The sequence below is a fragment of the Merops nubicus genome, unplaced genomic scaffold (genome assembly GCF_000691845.1).
Source record: "Merops nubicus isolate BGI_N331 unplaced genomic scaffold, ASM69184v1 scaffold16744, whole genome shotgun sequence".
Lineage (NCBI taxonomy): Eukaryota > Metazoa > Chordata > Aves > Coraciiformes > Meropidae > Merops > Merops nubicus.
The window spans coordinates 2,488-22,501 of record NW_008602419.1 but is presented as its reverse complement, the minus strand read 5'-3'; the positions used below and the strand labels follow the sequence as shown (position 1 = coordinate 22,501).

The 20,014-nt window shown below is 41.4% G+C and overlaps 2 protein-coding genes across 2 annotated transcripts; one reads left to right on the top strand and one right to left on the bottom strand.

Moving 5' to 3' along the window:
- The first annotated feature begins 6,298 nt into the window (after nucleotides 1–6,298).
- On the top strand, nucleotides 6,299–11,670 carry TMEM263 (transmembrane protein 263). The gene is made up of 2 exons (XM_008938360.1): nucleotides 6,299–6,362; nucleotides 11,384–11,670. Exons 1-2 carry the CDS (start codon nucleotides 6,299–6,301, stop codon nucleotides 11,668–11,670), a joined length of 351 nt encoding a protein of 116 aa, XP_008936608.1.
- Nucleotides 11,671–16,604: 4,934 nt separating this feature from the next.
- MTERF2 (mitochondrial transcription termination factor 2) lies at nucleotides 16,605–17,798 on the bottom strand. Its single transcript, XM_008938359.1, has one exon. It carries the CDS (start codon nucleotides 17,796–17,798, stop codon nucleotides 16,605–16,607), a length of 1,194 nt encoding a protein of 397 aa, XP_008936607.1.
- Nucleotides 17,799–20,014: the final 2,216 nt, after the last annotated feature.

Here is a 20,014-nt window from a genome sequence, read left to right as displayed (position 1 = left end):
GGGGGGAAACAACAAAGTAGTTTATGTGAGTCCCTGTTTGAAATTCTTTTAAGATCAGGATTCGCTTCTGCTTCTTAACATAAGAAAACACAAATCTTACATATTCATCTGCACAGGTGAAGAAGGAAGCTGGAGAGTGGCACTGGTATGTTACATATCTGCTTCATGAAAGTCAATTCCTAGAGATCCTACTTCATTCTGTGCGATCACTTAATGCAGGTGTTAAAGTGCACCCCCTCCCCCCCAGTCTAAGCATGCTTAGAAGAAGATTCTGAAAACCATATCAGGAAAGTTCCAAAGTTCAGACTTCTGAGAAGTCTTTGCCTTTTTGCATGCGCTTGCAATACCGGTAATAATTGTGACTGATGATTCAGTGCACAGGGGATTTTGAATCTGCAGCTTCCAACTGAAGTTTCCAAAGTTCCTGAATGCACAAAAATCTTATATTTGCACCTCCCCATTGGTGCCTTAGGTGTTAGCTGCGTTGTCATAGCTGCTTGGTTTCATGGATTTTGCTCTCTTTTCTGTGGGAACAGGCCTTCAGCAGGGAGCGTGAAGAGGAACCTCCCTTAGGACACGCTGCAGCCCGGTGACCAGGGGCCTCTGCTGCAAAGTGGGACATACAAGCTTGGATCTTAAGAGACGAAGGAAGCTTTGAATTGCAGGTGAGTGCTTTCACCTTGATAGTATTAACTAAAGGATAGTGAATGGTTTCTACTTTTCTAACTCCAAGTCTTGGAGGAAAAAAAATATACTCCTGCCCTCTTCATCTGAAGACTGGGTGAAGTCATCTGCCACCAAGCAGTTACTCTAGGCCTTTGACCTCCAGTCAACAGAAGTACTCACCTTAAATCTCTGATGGGGAGCCGGGTTTAAGACGTGCTCCTGTGTGTGGTATTTCCTGGTCACCAGGTGTGCTACACCCTGTTTAGCACACAGGATTTTGGATCACTCTTCAGAGGATTTAAAATCTGATGTATTGCCTACAAGGATGCATGACTTGGGCTGTAACCTAGATACTTTAAAATTTTTCTGCTTAAGTCCTCTGCTGGATCTCGGTCTTGGTTCTGTCTTTCACTGGGGAGTTTGCACAGAAAAACAAAGGACTTGAATTGAGCTTTGTGAATTCCTGTGTGCCAAAATTTGCTTTGGGTGAAGCTGCAAGCCTTTTCTGACAGTGATGGGATTCTGTTTTCAGTTGCACTGATGTAGTAGGAGAACAGCAAGTTAAAACCTAACACAAGCTGGGTAGGCATCTCTCTTTCAGCATCCCTAGAGTGCTTCCACTTACCTGTAGAACCACACACCATACAGCAATTTTCAGCCTTCTGATCTGCACACCCCTGAAGGTTCCCTTCTCTGTAGAACAAATTCGGTCCTACCAACAGTGGCTTACTTCCCTTAGCTGATCTTCTCAGGCTTGTGTAGTACACCAGTGACTTTGGGGGGTCTGAGAGCAGTAGGTTACTGGTGCCTGGGTTGTAAAAGATAGACCACCGAGGTCTTTGTAGTTGTGTGAGTGAAGTATTTTTGTGGTTTAGGAGGAGTTCTGTGAAGCCATTGTGCGTGAGTAGATATATTGTGTAATATTTCTATCTACCTGTTTTAAAAATAGCTTGTGGTCAAGAATTATGTAATCTTGAGGTTCTAGAGAAGGTAACAGGGCAGGGAATGCCTAATCTTGTAAGTTTTTTTTCAATGTAGTGCTGTGATTTTATAAGTATACTTCATCACTAAACTAGAAACTGCTGTGAAACTCTGCTGTCAATACATTTCTTTGCTCATTTAGCTTTGCAGGAACTGCAAACAAAACTGGTGGTGGCCTAAACTAGATTATGGAGAATTACGAAAGTGTCTTTTACCTGTGCCAGCCTTAGTCTGACTGTTCCATTGGACAGGTCTTATCTTAATTAGTTGTATGATGCCTAGCACAACAGATCCTTGGTGCTTCATCGGGGATTTATCTGCTCTGTGCTGCTGTGTCCAAAACCTTCTTAACAGCCGAAAACACTAAAACTTGTGTGGAGCTTTGTGACACTTTCTAGCCTTCTGCCATGTCCAAAACTGGTAACTTATTCCAGCTGCCCTCTAAACTTGTTGGTAATCCCTGACAGTATCTTGCCTTGTCTAGTAAGACTAAATAACTTTTCTGAGCCTTTTAAGAAGAATTGTTGAAAGAAACTTTTTGGAAGCTCAAACAATTTCATCTGGGTTTCTTTTGTGAGTTGCATGTTGGCTAGATACAATATATATTGGCTGAGACAGTTCTGTATAAAAATTAATTTATCCAGATATAAATTAACTTTTATAAAATATTTTTTTCTAAGTGATTTGTGTCTCCCTGGAGTTGGCTTTAAAACAATTTTGGTCACATTTTTGTTCCTTTGTTTGAAGTAAGACTTGCTGGGTTGTGATTTTTATTTTACTTTTTTTAGGAACTTTCCTAATGCAATGAATAAACTCCTTCAGATTTCTGATAATCATCCTAACGAACAAAATGGCCAGATATCAAGTAGAAACATAGTTATTTTGTCTGTGTACAGATGTTTTGATCAAATAATGTCAGACCTGACAGTTTGTTACAGCATCAGCTTTCTCTTTCTTAGTGTGCTTGATATTTTTGTTCCAACTTCTAAAAAAGCAACAACCTACATGGAACTTCACCTAGCAAGGGTGAAATCCTTGTATTTCTTGCATTAGAGGAGTGCAAAGAAGTCAAGTAGTACCTGAATCCAGCCCTTTCTCAGAACCTGGTTGCCCTTGGTTTCTTCCTGTGTTCAGTTGGTTTCTTTTTTCTTCATATTTTTTTTCCTGGATTAGATAAAATAACAAAGGATTCTATAATTGATACCTTTTCTAATTCTCTTAGCCCTTGTGTATTTAGTTGTCCATCTTCATGTGTTGCTACTCTGTTTCCTGTTTCTTAGCTTCCACATTTGTGTTTCTGGCTTTGGAGAGTCCTTGCTCAGCACTGCCATCAAATCAGCCACCTTCATAGTAGATCTGTTTTTCTCTTGTGTAAAGGTCCCTGTGTTTTCTCAGCTGTGAACTGATACCCTGAGTGCCTATCGTGAGGACTCTAACATTCAGTTTAGGCTTGCTTCACATCCAAAGATATATCATTTAGTGTGTGGGTGCTGGTTTTTACTGTGAATTTTTGATTTCATAATTACACTGTGAGGGCTTTAGCTGTTGTTTTCCAGGCAAGTCTTCCCACCCTCTAGGTCTGCTTCTGCCTCCTCATTCCTTCTTCAGATCCCTGCCACTGCTCTCTCACATGGAGGAGTTATGGAGAGATCTGGGCGTGACAAGTCAGGCTGGAATTATTTTTGTAGTGGTTGGTGACTCCTGGAAGAAATTACATGGTTTAAAAGCTTGTGTCTATGTGCAGGGAGAAGGGTACTAAGAGATCACTCGCAGGAAGATAGGAGGGTGCTGAGTGGTATAATGCAACTTAGTTTTCTTTCTCCTTTTCCTGACCTCAGTTCCTGCTGAGGGGAGAGAGCAGGATTGGCAGGAGGGCACAGGGAGGGAGGCATGAATTAACACCAAGGCCTAGTTTGGTGGGGGAGGAAAGCAGGAGGGAGACCTGGACTTGATGCTTTCTTCTCCTCTGAAATAAAAGTGCAGTAATCAGAGCTGCTGATTTGAGCTTTCTTCTGTCTGTCAGGAGCTACTGCTCTAGGAAGCAGCTTTTGGTGTAAAGAAATCTAATTTCAGAGATGTTTTAAGTGGCAAATTTGAGTAGAGTTAAACCAGCCTAGTTCTGCTGCTGTTGCCACACCACACCATCTATGCAGTACTGCTACAAGATAAACGGAGTGTTTTCATTACAGAATGTTAGGGGTGGGAAGGGACCTCTGGAGATTGAGTCCAGGTACAGGACTCTGCACTTATTCTTGTTGAACCTCGTTAGGTTCCTCTTGGCCCAGCTCTCCAGTCTGTCCAAATCTCTGAATGGCCTCACAGCCTTCAGGTGTACCAGCCAAACCTCCCAGTTTCATGTCATCAGCAAACTTGCTGAGCAGACACTCTATAGCATCATTGAGGTCATTAATGAAGATGTTGAACAGGACTGGACCCAGCACTGATCCCTGGGGGACTCCACTAGTTACAGGTCTTCAGCTGGACTTGGCACCATTGATCACCACTCTTTGGGCTCTATTGTGCAGCCAATTCTCAACCTCACTGCCTGTTCCTCTAGCTCGTATTTCCTGAGCTTGTCACAGGGGGACTGTGTCAAATACCTTGCTGAGGTCAAGGCAGGCTACATCAGGTGGTCTCCCTGCATCCACCCATTCAGTCATCACATCGTAGAATGCTATCAGATTAGTCAAGCATGATTTCCCCTTGGTAAATTCATGCTGACTAGTCCTGATAACCTTCTTCTCTTCCATGTGCTCAGAGAAGACCTCCAGAATGAGCTGCTCTGTCATTTTTCAGGGTGAGGCTGACTGGTCTGTAGTTTCCTGGATCTTCCTTGTTGCCCTTTTTGAAGACTGGAGTGACACTGGCTTTCCTCCAGTCCTCAGGCACCTCTCCCCTTTGCCATGATGGAGAAGGGTAGAGTGACAGCATCAGCCATTTCTCTCAATACTCTTGGGTGCATCTCATTAGGGCCCATGGATTTATGTTATTCAATTTCCTTTAACTGATCACTAACCCAGTCTCCACTGACTAGCAGAGAGTCTTCTTCCTTCCAGGCTTTTTTTCCTGTAGCCAGCGTCTGGAGTTCTCGAGGGCTGGTCTGAGGGTTAAAGACCGAAGCAAAGGCAGCATTCAGCAGCTCTGCCTCCTCTGCATCCTCAGTTACCAGGGCTGTGCCTCATCCAGCAGTGGGCCCACACTTCCCCTGTTGTTCCTTTTACTGCTGATAGATTTGAAGAAGCCCTTTTTGTTCTCTTTTACTTCCTTTGCTAGTTTAAGTTCTAAGAGGGGCTTGGCCTTTCTTACTGCCTTCCTACATGTCCTGACAGTTTCCCTATCTTTCTCCCAAGTTGACAAGTCCATTCTTACATGAGCTATACACTTCTTTCTTCCAAGAGATTTCCTTCAGAAGCTCCCTGCTCATCCATGCAGGTCTCTTAGCTCATCTACCTGATTTTTCACTCAAAGGAATGCACCTATCTTGGGCTTGGAGGAAGTGATATTTAAAAATTGACCAATTTTCTTGGCCCCCTTTACTCTCCAGAGTCTTAGCCCATGAGATTCCTGCAAGTAGGTCTTTGAAGAGTGCAAAGCTAGCCCTACAGAAATTCAGGGTTATAGTCCTACTTATTGTCCTTCTTCTGCCTTATAAAATACTGAACTCCACCGTGTTGTGGTCACTGTCCCCAAGGCTGTTCCCAACCTTAATGTCCCCAACCAGCCCTTCTTTATTTGTTAAGATGAGGTCCAGCAGTGTGCCTCTTCTCGTTGGTTCCTCCACTACCTGCATTAAGAAGTTATCATCGAGGCATCAAGAGCCTTTTTGACTGAGCATGCCAAGCTGTGTGGGCTTCCCAACAAATACCAGGGTGATTGAAGTCACCCATGAGTACCAAGGAGTGTGGTCTAGATGCTACCTCTGTAGTTGTCTGTAGAAGGCCTCATCAACATCTTCTTCTTGGTTTGGTGGTCTATAGTAGACTCCCACGACAGTTTCACCCCCCTTTGCGTGCACCTTAATTCTTAGCCACAAGCTTTCAACCTGTTCTGCCTTCCCCCTGGACAGAACTCAATACATTTCAGTAACTCTCACACATAAAGAACAACACCACCACCTCACCTTGTTGGTTACATTACATTTCCTCCATCTTGTTCTCATGGCAGTCATTCAAATTCTGCTGCAAGGACTTGTTTCTGTAAAGTACTGCTTGCCAGGCACTAGCAGATCTTACAGGCACGCTGCTGTTTGTTGTTTTTCTAGTGCCCACCTCCTCCCTGATCACTGGGCTTTGCTTTTTTAGTACCTAAACAGAAACTATTGTATGACAGTGGCTGCTTTGTTTTCGTACAGTTTTTCTTCCTGATTGGTTTTCAGGTTTGAGATGCACTTGGTGTGGGATCGCAGCTCTCACCAAGCCTGTAGACCTGGTGGAGAGGTCGTTTTTCAGGTATTAAGTGGGGTTGAAGAATACAAAAGGACAGTCCGATAAAAAAATCACAGTAGTTTGGCAGGAGCTGCTAGTGTATGCAGTAATGAAAAAAATTGCTTTTCTGTGGAACTTAAAGAACATGCATTTTTGAATCATGGATTACATTTATGCTTTTCTGGAAAAGATGTACAGCATATGTGAATTTCTTTTTTTAGATAATAATGAATCAAACGGACAAAAATCCACAGGAGGTCCCATCGTACCTTCATGATGAACCACCAGAAGGTATGTATTAGTTTTCATAATACCAGGTACATTCACAGAATTTCATCAGAACTTCAAATCTCTCTTAAAAATAAAGGGATCTGCAAGGCGAGCACTTTAACGTTGAGAAACAGTAAGCAATTCAGCCCTTGGATGGGATGGGCCTGCATTACTGTTCACTAATGCATTATCCTGGTTACAGTAAGGCCACCGAATATAATTCAGTAAACCACTGTACTGATAAATTGTAGAGGAGATAGGCAAATACTGAAGGACATAACTTGCAGATTAGTTTCCAGAGATGTGAATTGGTCCCGTAGGTATTAATTTCTGCTGTTCATTATGTGAGATGGGAAGAGACCAGTTGTTATTTTGGAGACCTTGCTGAGTTCATAGTGCTTATGACTTCTAAACAAGATGAGTTTTAAAATATATGGAACTTCATTACTACTTTTGGAAACCCTTTTCCATCATACAATCAACTGTGGTTCTAATTGTTGACTCAATCTCATGGTTTCCTAAAAACAAACGCGCACACACACGCAGACTTAACTTCATTCACACAGTGGCACCTTGGTCTTCTGAACCAAATGAATCTTAAATCTGTTATTAGATCTGCAGAGGAAATGCAGTTGCAAATGAGCAGAGTTCCCTTCTGGGCTGTGGTACATCAGGAGTGTGGAGAGTCCTGTCTGCATAATGTGACTGGAAGCATACTAGATCAAAAGCCATTCTTGGCACAGAGGTAGTCTGTGTTCTGCCTCCTCTTGCTTTAAGACAAAATGTTGTAGATGCAGAGGTCAGTGAGTCCTGATTCCTCTCAGTTCATTGCCCTTCAATTTATAATGGCCCTTTAAAGCTCTGTTTGCTGGTTTGGGTTTTCTCCGCAGCCTTTACGTGTTGTGTAACTGAAACAATTTACTTGAACAACAGTGTTATCCACTAACTGTAGCAGAAAGCTCACTCTGTTCTCAACAATTATTAGGCAGGAAACACAAGTTCAACAAGAGGAAGAGGAGAAATAGGTTTTTTTTTTTGTGGCGCAGTGATTTAAGCTGTACTAGATCTTGTTAGAGTATCATAGTGTGAGGACAAAAATATTTCTTTTCAATCTCTTATGGAGTTGTCAAGATCCCAGAAGCATTTCTGAAAGCAAATACCAGGTTGGAAACTATGCTCTAATGTGTGTTACCTTCAGGTCTAATTTTTAAGGTGCCTTTTTTTTTTTTTTTTCCTTAAAGATTGAATTGTGTTTTATACATGTTAGACCTACCATAGGAAGTAAACAGTGGTCTTACTGGTAAACTACAACCAATCTCTTCTTGAGGAAAACAGTGAAACAAGTGGTTATTTATTATCTTCCTAGAATATTCATTAGGTTGTCCATATTCAGAGCATAACAGCAGATTTCTGATCATCACTAGATATTTTAAGGTTTTATTTTACATTTTTGAGCAATTAATACTAATTTTTTTCTGCACAGTATCATTTTTTTCAGTATGACTGCATGGTTTTAATATGAAGTCTGAAATAGATGTCTCCATCTAGTTGGTGTAGTTAGAGGGAGTAGAATGAAACACAGATCATCTTAATGGAAACTCCATCCCTGAAGAGGCTTTTTCTTTTTGATTCTGTCCATGTGCACTAATCAAGTTTTGAGTTCAATTAAAATTTTGGAATACCCTTGAAGAATGTCTGTTTCACATCTCATACAAGGCCTTCATATGTGATGCACTTACACCATTGTAGAGAGATGGCCAACCGTGGGTGGAAGGCTACCAGTTCCATGTGGGCAAGAAGATTCACTCTGAACAGACTGCCAAAAAAAAAAATATCCTTAGAGGAAAGACTCAATTCCAAAACCAATTTGCAGTTTTTCCTAAAGATATAAATAGTTCCACTTTGTCCAAACCACACTGAACAAGCTTGGTGCCCAAAGGCTTTGAAGAAATGTGTGTAGAAGAAGCTTCTGTACTCATGCTGTCTGAGCAGTGCTGTTGTAATGCTTTATTCTCAGCTGTGCACATGACGCCAGCCCTTGCCACCTGTGCTCATTCAAACTTAGCAGGAAGCTGGCTGCAGGGTAGAATAGTGGAGCCAACCCCTGAACAGGGACCTGTCATTTCCTCCCCAGATTTAGGAATGATCTGGTTTACCTTTTCTCATACTGGTTAGAAACAAGATCAGGAACATGCATCCTACGTCAGCCATCATCAGAATTTATTAATGCATCAAGTCAGTATTTACTCTCGTGAAACAGAGTAGACGTTGTCAAAGGATTGGCTACCTGAAGTAATGTGAGGAAACGCATGTCAAGATCAATTTTGGTTTTTTCTCTTGTTATCTTTCAAGTTAGCTATCATGGGTCCTTTCTCGCTAATGCCAGATCTGATTCATTGAAATCTGGTCTTAAATTCACTGTGATAAAACTTTACTCTGATTCACCCTGATGATAGTGATCAGGTTAAGTGGAAGTGAAGCACTTTCTGACCAAAATTTTTACAAGGTCTGTCAGTCTGGTCACAAAAATCCTCTAATGAATAATAACTAGACAGTGGATTTTATACCATGTTCTATGTACTCCTCTCTGAATGTGGTTCTATAAAGGCTTTCTGTGTGTAAATAGAAATTCTGATCTCTCTGTGCTTGCAACGCATCTCTGGATCTCTCCTGGCAATGTGTTTTACTGTAGGTGTCCAGGTAGAGAGCTGCTGTCCTAGAATGAACCAGCAAGGGTATTACTTGGCTTTAAGTAAAAGGCTGGCATTTATGTTTCTATTTTCCATGATGCTTTCTGTTATCTATATCCATTTCTTGAATAAGAGAGACTAGTGTAAGCTGGAAGCATTTTTAGTATTTTTTGCTCCCCTGAGCTGCACTCCTCCTCTGTATGTTGGGATTTTGGTTTGGTTTTGTGGGTGTTTTTGTTTTTTTTTTTTTCTTTTCTTTGTTCTAGGAAAACCTCACATTTAGATGGGATCTTTTGTTTGAATTATTCCAGGCACACATATAGGAACTCCAGAAGTCACACTTTTAAAATAAATTCTGAGTCCTGGGTCAGTCCTGGTGTTATCCTTGGAGGTGTGTGGGGAGTTGGTCACCCTAGTTCTTATCTTGTAGTAGATGAGTGCTGGAAGGAACTGTCCTCTGAAGGCGAGTTGTGAGCAGTCAGGGCACTGGAGACAGAGCTGTTCTGCTGGTTCTCCTAAGGCACGTTGCAGTGCAGAGTGAAGGTGTTGACAGGGGCAGCTCTCTGGTGGATCTAGATCTGATGTTTTTCTTTTCCCCTGCCTCTCCAGATTCATTGTGCTCTTCCCATCATGTTCTTTCTGCTGCTCTCTCACCTCTTTAGTCTGTTTCTTTCTTCCCTAGCTCTGCCCACCATGGTTCCACTTGCTCTTTTCTTGGTTTGCCCTGTTGTTTTTCCCTAAGAAAGGGAAATGTAGTTGTTAAATCCCATATATGGTCTATAGCTAGCTGGAATGCACAAGAAAACTGTGGAGCTCTGACCCTCATTTTGTTAACTGTCTGTCTCTTGCCATTTTTCTCTCTGATTTTTTTTTTAAGAAGTGTTTGGGGTTGGTTTGATGAATTGATAAGAAAGGAGCTGAAAAATGCTTACCTGTGCAATGTTGTTGTGAAGACAGAGATTTCTCAAGGTTCACACTGAAAATACGTTGCAGAGAAACATGCCAGGCTACTGGTTTATAGGTTTGGTAGGTGATATTTTCTTGAGTGCTTAAATGCAACACTAGCAGAGTTTCACCTTCCATTTCTTCTTTGAAGATTAAATGATGCTTATGCAGCAGTGAGGTGTGGAGTTGCAGTCTTAATTCCCTTTAAAATCAAGGTGTATGTATCTCTTGAAGGTTCTGAAGCCTAAGTGTAGAAATATGAAGTAATTGCTCAATTGTTGGAAGGCTAAGAGTGGCTGATTCTGTGACTTTCTATTACTCTAATACTTTCTATTATTTTGAGGTCATGTAATTACACTATAAATAGGGAATAGGAATTTACTTGTCCAGCAATAAACTGCACAAAATGCAGGTTCAATGTAACATTAAAATGAAAAAACATATTTATGTGGCCAATAATATGCAGGAGTCCTATGTTTTGAGATTTGGTTTTGAGCATCGTATTGAGACTTCTGTTGGGAGCCTGTAACTCTTGCTATTGTTAATGCCTTTGGGGATCACTTTTGGTATTTAATGAGTTTATTTGGCCATTTGACTTGCCCCCTCCCTCTTTTCTATGCAAATCACAGAAAGGGCTTTTTGGAAGAAAATTAAATCTGTGTATGTGATGAAATAAGGAAGTGACAGAGCAAAGAGTTTGCATCAGGTTTTTTTTTTTTTTTTCTTCCTCCTCACACTTCTGACTCCTCTGAGGGCCGTAGTTTGTAACCTCCTGTCCTGCTTTCCTGACTCCTGTGTACGATCTGTGTAAACACATCTTTGAAACAGTAATTACTAAGGAAAGAAGCAACCTTTGAAAAGAACTCAGCTGAAGGGAAGCTGAAGGGAACAGCTCTCTTTTTATGAACCGTTGGCTCTCCTTCTCCAGGAAACTTTTTCCAGTCCTCTCTTAGAGATTTGAACAGCAAGGTGGTGATGCTGCTTTTGGGTGGTCCACCCTCCCAGTGGCTGAACTTTTGATGTTAGGATGGGGCAATGGGAGGGTGTGTTGTTAATAAAGTCCAGAAATGAGGCTGATTTGGCTGTGGAACTTTCCATAGTCTGGAAAGGTAGTGGTGCATGCAGAGGACAGAAGTTTATCACCCAAGACCATCAGGGAGCCAGATGCTTGACATTTGTAGGCTTAGTACTGACTTGGGTTTTAGAACACAGCACTGAGGTGTGTCTTGCTGAGACAAAGTTCTTGGATGCTCATAGACCACCATAGATGAGACAAAGTAGCCTGCAAGGTAAGTGTATGTTGTGTGCAATGGCTGTTAGGCTAGAACAGGAAATACTTATGAACAGCTTTTCTTTTGAAAATGCTTCAGTCGTAGCACTGATTGACTTGCTTGTCTCCTCCCTCAGGTTCGTTGAAAGACCACCCACAGCAGCAACCTGGCATGCTTTCTCGTGTGACTGGTGGCCTCTTCAGTGTCACAAAGGGTGCTGTTGGTGCCACGATTGGGGGTGTTGCTTGGATTGGAGGGAAGAGCTTGGAAATCACCAAAACAGCGGTCACATCTGTGCCTTCAGTGGGAGTGGGGCTGGTCAAAGGAAGTGTTTCTGCTGTAGCTGGAGGTGTTACAGCTGTAGGATCTGCTGTTGCAAGTAAAGTGCCTTTAACAGGAAAGAAAAAGGATAAGTCTGACTAGAACCGAAACTGAGATGTACTTGATTCTCCAGAATATTACACCAGTGGCATTAAAATCTGCTAAGATTTGGACTGTGAGAAGCCATGTCTTAAACACTTCATGTTCTAAAGAGTTGCACGAGTAACTCAGTTTCATCTGAAAAAGCCAGAAGGAGCTTGGCTAGCAATAGCCTGTGAAGATTTATTAGAGCCTAGACTGAAGCTTTGTATCTGGTGAAATGTTACACTTTTAACTACGGAAGTGTGTAAGTGTATCTGAAGGGATAATATGTATTTGAATATTCATTTACTGTAAGTTTTTTTGCAGTTTCGGGCTAAAATGTGAACACAGAAACTTGGTAGCCTCTGCCGTACTGTCAGTCTGACAAGATGCCATTTACTGTTCTCAGTGGTTTCCACCCCTCCTGCTAAGGATCCTTCAGCTGTGTAACAGTGTTGTTGGACGCACCCAAACAGTCCCAGTTACAAAACTGTATTTGCAGGCAGCCTGTGAGCCACCTGTGACCACGTGCTGCTGGCACTGGCTGCAGCAAATGGGACTGGAGGTGTGCAGAGATGGGAGATGAGAGTGGGAGATAAGCCACAAAGTTTGACAACACGGTGGAAGGGATCTTAAAGAGTAAACTAACTTAACGCCTTATTAGAGGAAGTATTTTTCTAGGGGAAGCTTTGTAAAGAATTGTCCTGTTATTTCAGTGCAGCTCACAGAACAAGCTTTAGACTCTCTTCACAAATTCCAGTATCTGAAACCGTGTCAGTTTTTACTGTAAACAAGATTGTTCCATCTCAGGTGTATTTAATGATAAGCATCTATCTCCTGCAAGTGAAAAGTTGCCTCTAATGAACTTCTTGTAGACACTAGAAAAAATGATGGCTTAACAGAAACTGGGTTGATGTTTGTGGTCATCTAGTACAACTCCCTGACTTGAAAGAAATCTCTTTGTGTAGTTGGAAACCACTGAAGAACTAGCAAAGCTGTTGTCTCAGCTCTGCGATGTACCAGGTTAGTGCCCTGCTCTGTTAAAGCAAATGCAAGGAATTTGTCACTACGTCTTTCTCTCATACTTTGCATTTTGATTTTTTGAGTAAAATGCAATACTTTTATTTAAAACCAAAACAGGTAGATGAGGCCTTAAAAAAAAAAAAAAAAAAAAAAATCAGTGAATTGTATACTGACAGATTCCAAACGTTGCCGCACCTCAAATGGGAACATCTGTGGGTCCTCTGCAGCATGTGAGGCAAAATGCACTTGTAATGATACAGCTTGAAGTTGCCTTAAAATAGAAGCTGTTGGTGATCTTTTTGGTGGTTTTTTTTGTGTACTGACTTGGCAAATAAGTCACCTCTTTGGAAGCCCATGGAAGGCTGTGAATGTTATGTATGCAGTATTTTCTAAAAACTTGTGTTCCTACAGAGAACTTCTAAGCACGTAAGCTTACTTTCTCAGTGACTATGGTTGTACAAGAAAGATAGATACCTATATATAGAGGGAGATTTTTTGAAAATAAAAAAAAAATCGGAATGTATCACTTGTCTAAAATTTAGTCATGTATTCATGGGTATTGAATGTACACTGTGTAAATTATGGTATAGGAGATACCTAGTCTGAGCCATTGGTACTTCAACTGCACTGTGGAACAACTATTTGATAGCAGTAATTGTATACATCAGTAGTACAGAATTTGTTAACTACAGGGATTTGGGGCGGCGGGGAGAGCAAAAACCCAACAAATGGCATTACTCGCTCCTTTTCTTAGATGCACCAGGTGCTTAGCGCAAATCTGCGGCAAGGATGTGATGAGGTAAGTTTAAGCAACAAACGGAAGTCTTCAGCTGTGTTTTTTATAGTCAAAAGCTAATCGCCTAGAGTATAGTAGCCGAGGATACCAGTCGGCTCTAGGCAGGAGCTGCAGCCCACGCTGTGGTGTGGTCTGCTCCCCTGCTCTTCCCAGCACAGAGCTCTCCCCACAGAGCTCCTTAGGAGTCACCCGTTTGGGGCATAGTGGTATTTGTGACACTTGACCAAACCCTTCCTAATTATTTTCTGAAAACAAGAGTGTTGAACTGGTCATGTCCCTTTTTTTTTATTATATTCTCCAATTTTTATACTTTTGAAACTTGTTGCAAAACAAGTCTTATCTGGGGTAAGCAATGCTGGATCTATAAAAAGCTGCCAACGCTTCATTATGTTTTGTTCTTACTGTAGTTATTACTTCTGAATCTTGTAACTGAAACATTTTAACATGCCATATGGTTTTAGTTTTTGAAAAGAGCTTTGTCCTGTATCCTGCATATTTTCCATTCACTTATGAAACTTGCTTCATCTTAAAAACTTGTTCTGATTCTGTCCTGATGCTTATGAAACATTAAATTGTTGGCATTTCAGGCAGTTGAAAGATTTCTTAGTTAATTTGTGGAGAAAGGGACACTCATGTATAGATTTTCCCACCATATTGTGCCTGAGTGTGTTTTATCTGCATCTAAATAGCACCAGCCAGCTCTTCAGAAAAACTGACTTCACTGGTTAGGCTGTGCCTCAATGCAACACAAAATCTCTTGTACCAACTTTTTTTCCTGGGGAGTGAGGCTTGGAGGGATACCTGATTTTTTGGATCATAGTGAGCTGAATGGAATACAGAACTGGAATTTTCAGGGAGAGTGGGACTGTGCTTGTGTCTTGGGGTTTGTTTTGTGGTGGTTTAATTTTTACTCTCCTTTTCCCAGCCCCCATTTCAAATGGGGAAACGTTGATGAAGGCTACTTGTATGCATGACTGCTCACTGTGCAAAGTCTGCTTTACAGGCTTTTTTGTGCACCCAACTTACACGGCATAAACTGGTTCTTGTTCACTGTACCAGCAAGAGATAAGGAAGCCTATTTCAGCAATAAAACATTTGGGTAACTGGGAGAATCGTAGAATACCAGGTTGGAAGGGACCTCAAGGATCACCCGGTCCAACCTTTCTTAGGAAAAGTGTGGTCTAGACAAGATGGCCCAGCACTCTGTCCAGCTGAATCTTAAAAGTGTCCGGTGTTGGAGACTCCATCCCTGCTCTGCAGGGGGATTATTCCAGTGGCTGGTTGTTCTTGTGAAAAACTTCCCTCATGTCTAATCAAAATTTGCTCAGAAGTAACTTGTACCCATTGCCCCTCGTCTTTTCCACGTGACCCCTCATAAAAAGGGAGTTCAAAAAGGGAGCTTCCCTCAAGTTTTTAATTATAAATTAATCCTGTGAAGAAGAGAGAAACAGGTCCCAGGCATAGAGTTATGAATGAAGGATTGAAGGATTGAACAGTTTTTGGTTTCTGGTAGAGAAAAGGAGTCTTTCTGGTTATGCTTTCGTTTTGAAAGGGGAGGAGAAGCTGAAACATTCAGAATGGAAAATGAGTCTCTGATAACTCAGGCTGTGACTCAGTTAAGGAAACACGTCACTTTCCTGTTTTGTCCATTGCCACTGGAAATACCATAAGTAATGGGAATACACTGTTTCAGGAACTTAAGAACCTGTTGAAATGCTGAAACTAAGTTTTCAGGAGAAGCACTGTTCCATGTCTCTGTTTCCTTTTCATCCTAAAACACGGATCAGTTCTGTGGTTCAGCATTACAGATTATACTACAAATAGCTTCAGCGAGCTGAAATGCCCCCTTGTGTCTGAGGGGAAAGCTACTTCTGAAGTCGGGTAATACTGTGGTCTGCTTACTGGCTGAGCACTGCAGGACAGTCTGAAATGACAAAGGTAAGTTCCTGTGAATTTTTAATATGGCTATCTTCCCAGTTTCCCCCTAAAAAACTCTGACAGTGTGTTTTGAAGAGTCAGCGAGGCCACGGCTTAGTAACGCGGCCTGACTCCCATGGCGCTGCTGAGACGTGCCCTTCTGGCGTGCTGGCCACTGTCGCACGTGCTCCCCCGAGAGCTGCTTGTCCCCACCGGGGTAAGTTTAAGACTTTCAGCTGTTGAGATCTTGGCACTGCTCTAACCAGATGTTTCTAGGCCTTTCCAAGCTCGCAGCGGGCAACGTGGCAGGCTATATAAAATTATCATCTTGCGGCCCACCGTCTGAACTAGTAATTCAATACCAGCTTTCCTCAGCAACCTGAAACCTCTTTGAGAAAAGAACCCTGGACTTGCTGCCAAAATGTCTGTTAAAAATGACCTTGAAGAATGGTCTGGAATGAGGGGGGGAGGGTGACTTTTTTTTTTTTTTTTTCCCTCCTGCTTTCAAGAGGGAATGTGTATGGAATACTTGCTTAAGAAAGTCTTTCTGAGACATAAAATCACTGATGTTTGTAATTCTATTGAGATGATTGTCAATGATGCTGCTATCTTATATTATCATTCACAGCCCATAAAGAAAATAAAATCTTCTGAGAACTTAAAACATCGCCATAGTTACTATTTTGAAAGCCAGCACTTGTCAACAATTACCACACGGTGTTATCCGAGAAGTGTCACCCATATATTTAGAAACTGTGGCAGCTGTTTGCAAATCTAATAGTCATTTTTAATCACCAGTGGTTTACAGACTGGGGTTTTGTTACACCAAATATAAAATTATGTCTTTTTCCTTTCTCCTACAATCCTCTGAGACTCGAGTCTCTCTGTGTCCTTTTCTCTCCCCAAGCCTTACTAGGAAATGAGAAATTAAGAACTAGACAATAGCAATAAGCGTATTTCCTCCTCCTGGGAACCTTTTGCAAAAGGAGCATATTTTAAAGTCTCAGAAATACAAAGGAGGTTGTCTTGTAGTTTCTCCTGATTATGGTTTGCACACAAACCTACTCGGGCCTTGCTACAACTGTATAATGTGCCCAAGACCCACTCCAGGACAAAGTACAGTGTGAGACTACAATCTGGTTTCTTTTGTTTGAGCTCTTCTCAAAGAACCAACATCTTTTCCCTTTGGTTTTCTTTTGCATAAAGTACAGCATTCAAATTAATCTTCAATGTGTATAGGAGCAACAGGATTAAAAATTGGTCTCTCCTTCTTTGACTGTATTTTACCATAATTGACTTCAAAATCTTTCTTAGTGCCGTTCAGACTTTTGAGAGTTCCACTCTTTATGTCATATCCCAAAGCAGAGAGTTTTTTAATTCGGTACTGAACAATTTGTGTTGTCAACTCCAGCACCATTGGTGTCTCTCTAATCTGTGCTACAGAAATTCCTTCCTTCAGTAGTCCTTCAAGTCTTTCTTCCAAAACTGGAACAGAATAGTAGAGAAGGGCTGGGCATTTCAGCACTAGCTGCTTTAATTCTTGATCACTGCACTTAAAGACATTTTTTGAAAAAAGCAGACTCTTCTGCATAGTAGTCACAGTAAGCTGAAAAATAAAACCTTTCAGTTTAGACAGCAGCTGTAGAACTTCATGGTCAGTGAAATCATTCTTCTGGAGAAATTCCAAGTTCTCCTGGATCACAGTGGGGCTATTTAATAAAATAAATGGATTTTGGCTCAATAGCTTCAGTATCCAGATCTTCATATTCGCATCAGAGCCTCCTAAACTTAAGTAATTTCTTTGTAATGTCTCTATCACATTTTTGTTTTTCTCAACAGGATTATGGAAAATACTGGATGCGCTCGTCAAGAACCTGGTGATTATATTGTTTTTAAGTCCCAGCTCCTGAAAAAACAGTATATTTGCCTTCTGGTTCTCTTGATATTTGGTAGTAAAAAATGACTCTGGAAATTGCTCTACTAACTTAATCAACTGTTTTTCATTCTGGCACACTAATTGCCATAGAGCTCTTTGATAGTTTATCTCTGTAGGAGCGTGGAGAATTGCCTCTGGGCAGCGTTCTAAGATGTTGGCTACAGTGGTCTCATCTGCTCCCATCTCCTGTAAGATACTGGCAATTTCTTTAACGTAGGCCACATCTTGGAGAAGGACCCATTCCTTTAGTCTGCGTATTTTCTTAACGTCAACTGACAATCTGTAGAGACTCTCAACGGTTTTTTTGTTTTCATCCCTGGATTTTGTATCAGTTGTGAAAGTGGAATGTAAGAGACAGCTTCTGTTTGCTACTAAAGTCCATGCAGATGAAAAATTCACTCCTGGGTTACAGTACTGAGTTCTTGCCAGCAGAAGAGTAAATGTATCTTTTGCACCATGAGTGACTCTTCTCAACATCGTGGAATTCAGCCCTACAGAGTGAAGACAACTGTAATAAAAATCATTTAAGGTGCAAGTTGAGGCTCAGAGACATTGACATTTAGACTGAGCTGGCAAAAAAAATAAATTACCATGTTTTTTGTTACTGGCACAAAATTCACCTTTCACTCAAAAGTGGGGGGAAAAAAAAACTCAACTTATGAGAAGTTAATGCTCTGATGGATGCCTTGCTGGCACAATAATGGGCAGATGCAACAGAGCTGATGTGAAAGCAGCACTCAGTCCATAGAAATGCTTGCAGTCATACAAGAACCAAACCATCAACCATTTCCTGCAGCTAACTTTGTTACTACATAAAAGCCCACTCACACTATACTAGAAAAATGTTTCATGCAATTTAATTGGACAGTAATTCTACTAAACTAAGAAAGATACTCAAGCCTTTTTTTTTTTTAACTCTACTGAATGTTTTTTGCTTAACGTGACAAGCATTGTTTGGAGTGTGACTTGTTCCTTCATGTGACAGACACCTCCCCAGGGCTCCTTCAGCAGCAATTTGTAGCCTACCTCCGTTTGGGAATCATTCTTGTTATAATTAAAGGAAAAAAATAACTGAAACCTTTCTGTATGTATTTTTCACTAGCTGAGTCTGTTAACTGGGTTCCAAATAAGCACACTGGCATTTTCAGGGAGGAAGCAAGTACACTGTAACATCCTGAGGCCTTCGCTTGCCTCTTCTAGTATTTGCTACAGCTGCCCTTTGCACTGAAGCCTCATTTCTGCCTCCAGGTTACTTCTGTCGTTGCCCACCACCCCCAGTAGGCAGAGTCCTTATGGAATAACTGTGTGGCTGTGCTGGGGTCCACACAGCAGCCAGCTGGTAGCTGTGGGCAACCCCACGGCCCACCTTTGCCCAAACTGCCTGCCAGGCACCACCGACAGCAGTCAAAGGAAGGTACCATCAAGTGTATCCTTAACTTCCTTGGTGGTGTTTTTGTAACGACCCTTTGGAAGCACCAAGTGAAAGGGAGAACCACTGGGCTGTTAAATAATCACACAACTTGCTGCTGCTGGTAACGTTTAAAACCGCTCCAATTGGAAATGAAAAAAAAAATGTGCATTTGATAATTCTATTTATACATAAGTTGCTTTCATCTCTCCCAAAGTACAGCATGTTTCAAAAAGTACCTACATGAGCACAAAGTTAAATTTTTACCCTTGTTGGGTTAAAATTTTTTTAGGAGAGACGAGACTTATCATGCAGTCTCATCTCTCATGTAACAGACCAGGAAGCTTATTGCAGGAATAGCCATACGAGGCATGTACAACCTTCTTTACTGTGAGAATGCTGAAACACTGGAACAGGCCACCCAGAAAGGTGGTGAAGGCCCCATCCTTAGAGACATTCAAGGTGAGGTTTGATGGGGCTCTGAGCAGCCTGATCGGGTTGGGGATGTCCCTGCTTACTGCAGGGGTGTTGGACTAGATGACCTTTTGAGATCCCTTTCAATCCAAAGCATTCTAAGATTCTTTATAGCCTGTCTTTTCAGAAAACACATGGTTTGTTTAGACAACTTAAGTGATAGAGCCTCTATCTAGTCACCAGGCAAGGTGAATTACTTTCTGGGGTGAAATTCTTTATCTGAAGAAAGTGTACGTTTGCTTTTACACTGATGTTTTTCAGCTTCTGAAAGTTGGATTTGTTTTGTTATTAAGGCATAAATTAAGAGACGAAGACATGAAAATAATTTCCTACATACAAGCTTATGTTATTAACAAGCTGTTTGTTGCTAACTTGTGGTTTAGGATCATTTCAAATGTCTGAGGCATAATCTGATACCTAATGAAGCTGCTTGTATCACAGCCCCAAGGCTAATGATTTTTATCTTCAGAAAAGCTGTGCCTTGAGAAGTGCTCTCCAGCAAGCTCCACCAGAGAAAAAGTGATTTTTCCCAATAGCCCTGAAAGGACTGTAAGTGTAGGTAAGTCACAGACTTTTCGTGTGCTGACCTTTCCATGTCCTGAAAAACTGACTGTTTCACAGGGACTGCAAACTGAAGCTGCCCTCCACAGGGAGTGACACAACTGCCTGTGTCTGAGTAGTTCCACTGCATTTATTTTGTCCAGTCAGAGTAAGTAAATCTCTGAAGGATCAGGACTTTCTTCACTACTGTCTCAGCTCAGCTGGAAACTGCCACCAAAATAAAGTATTGTTAAAATTGTTTGGGATGTCA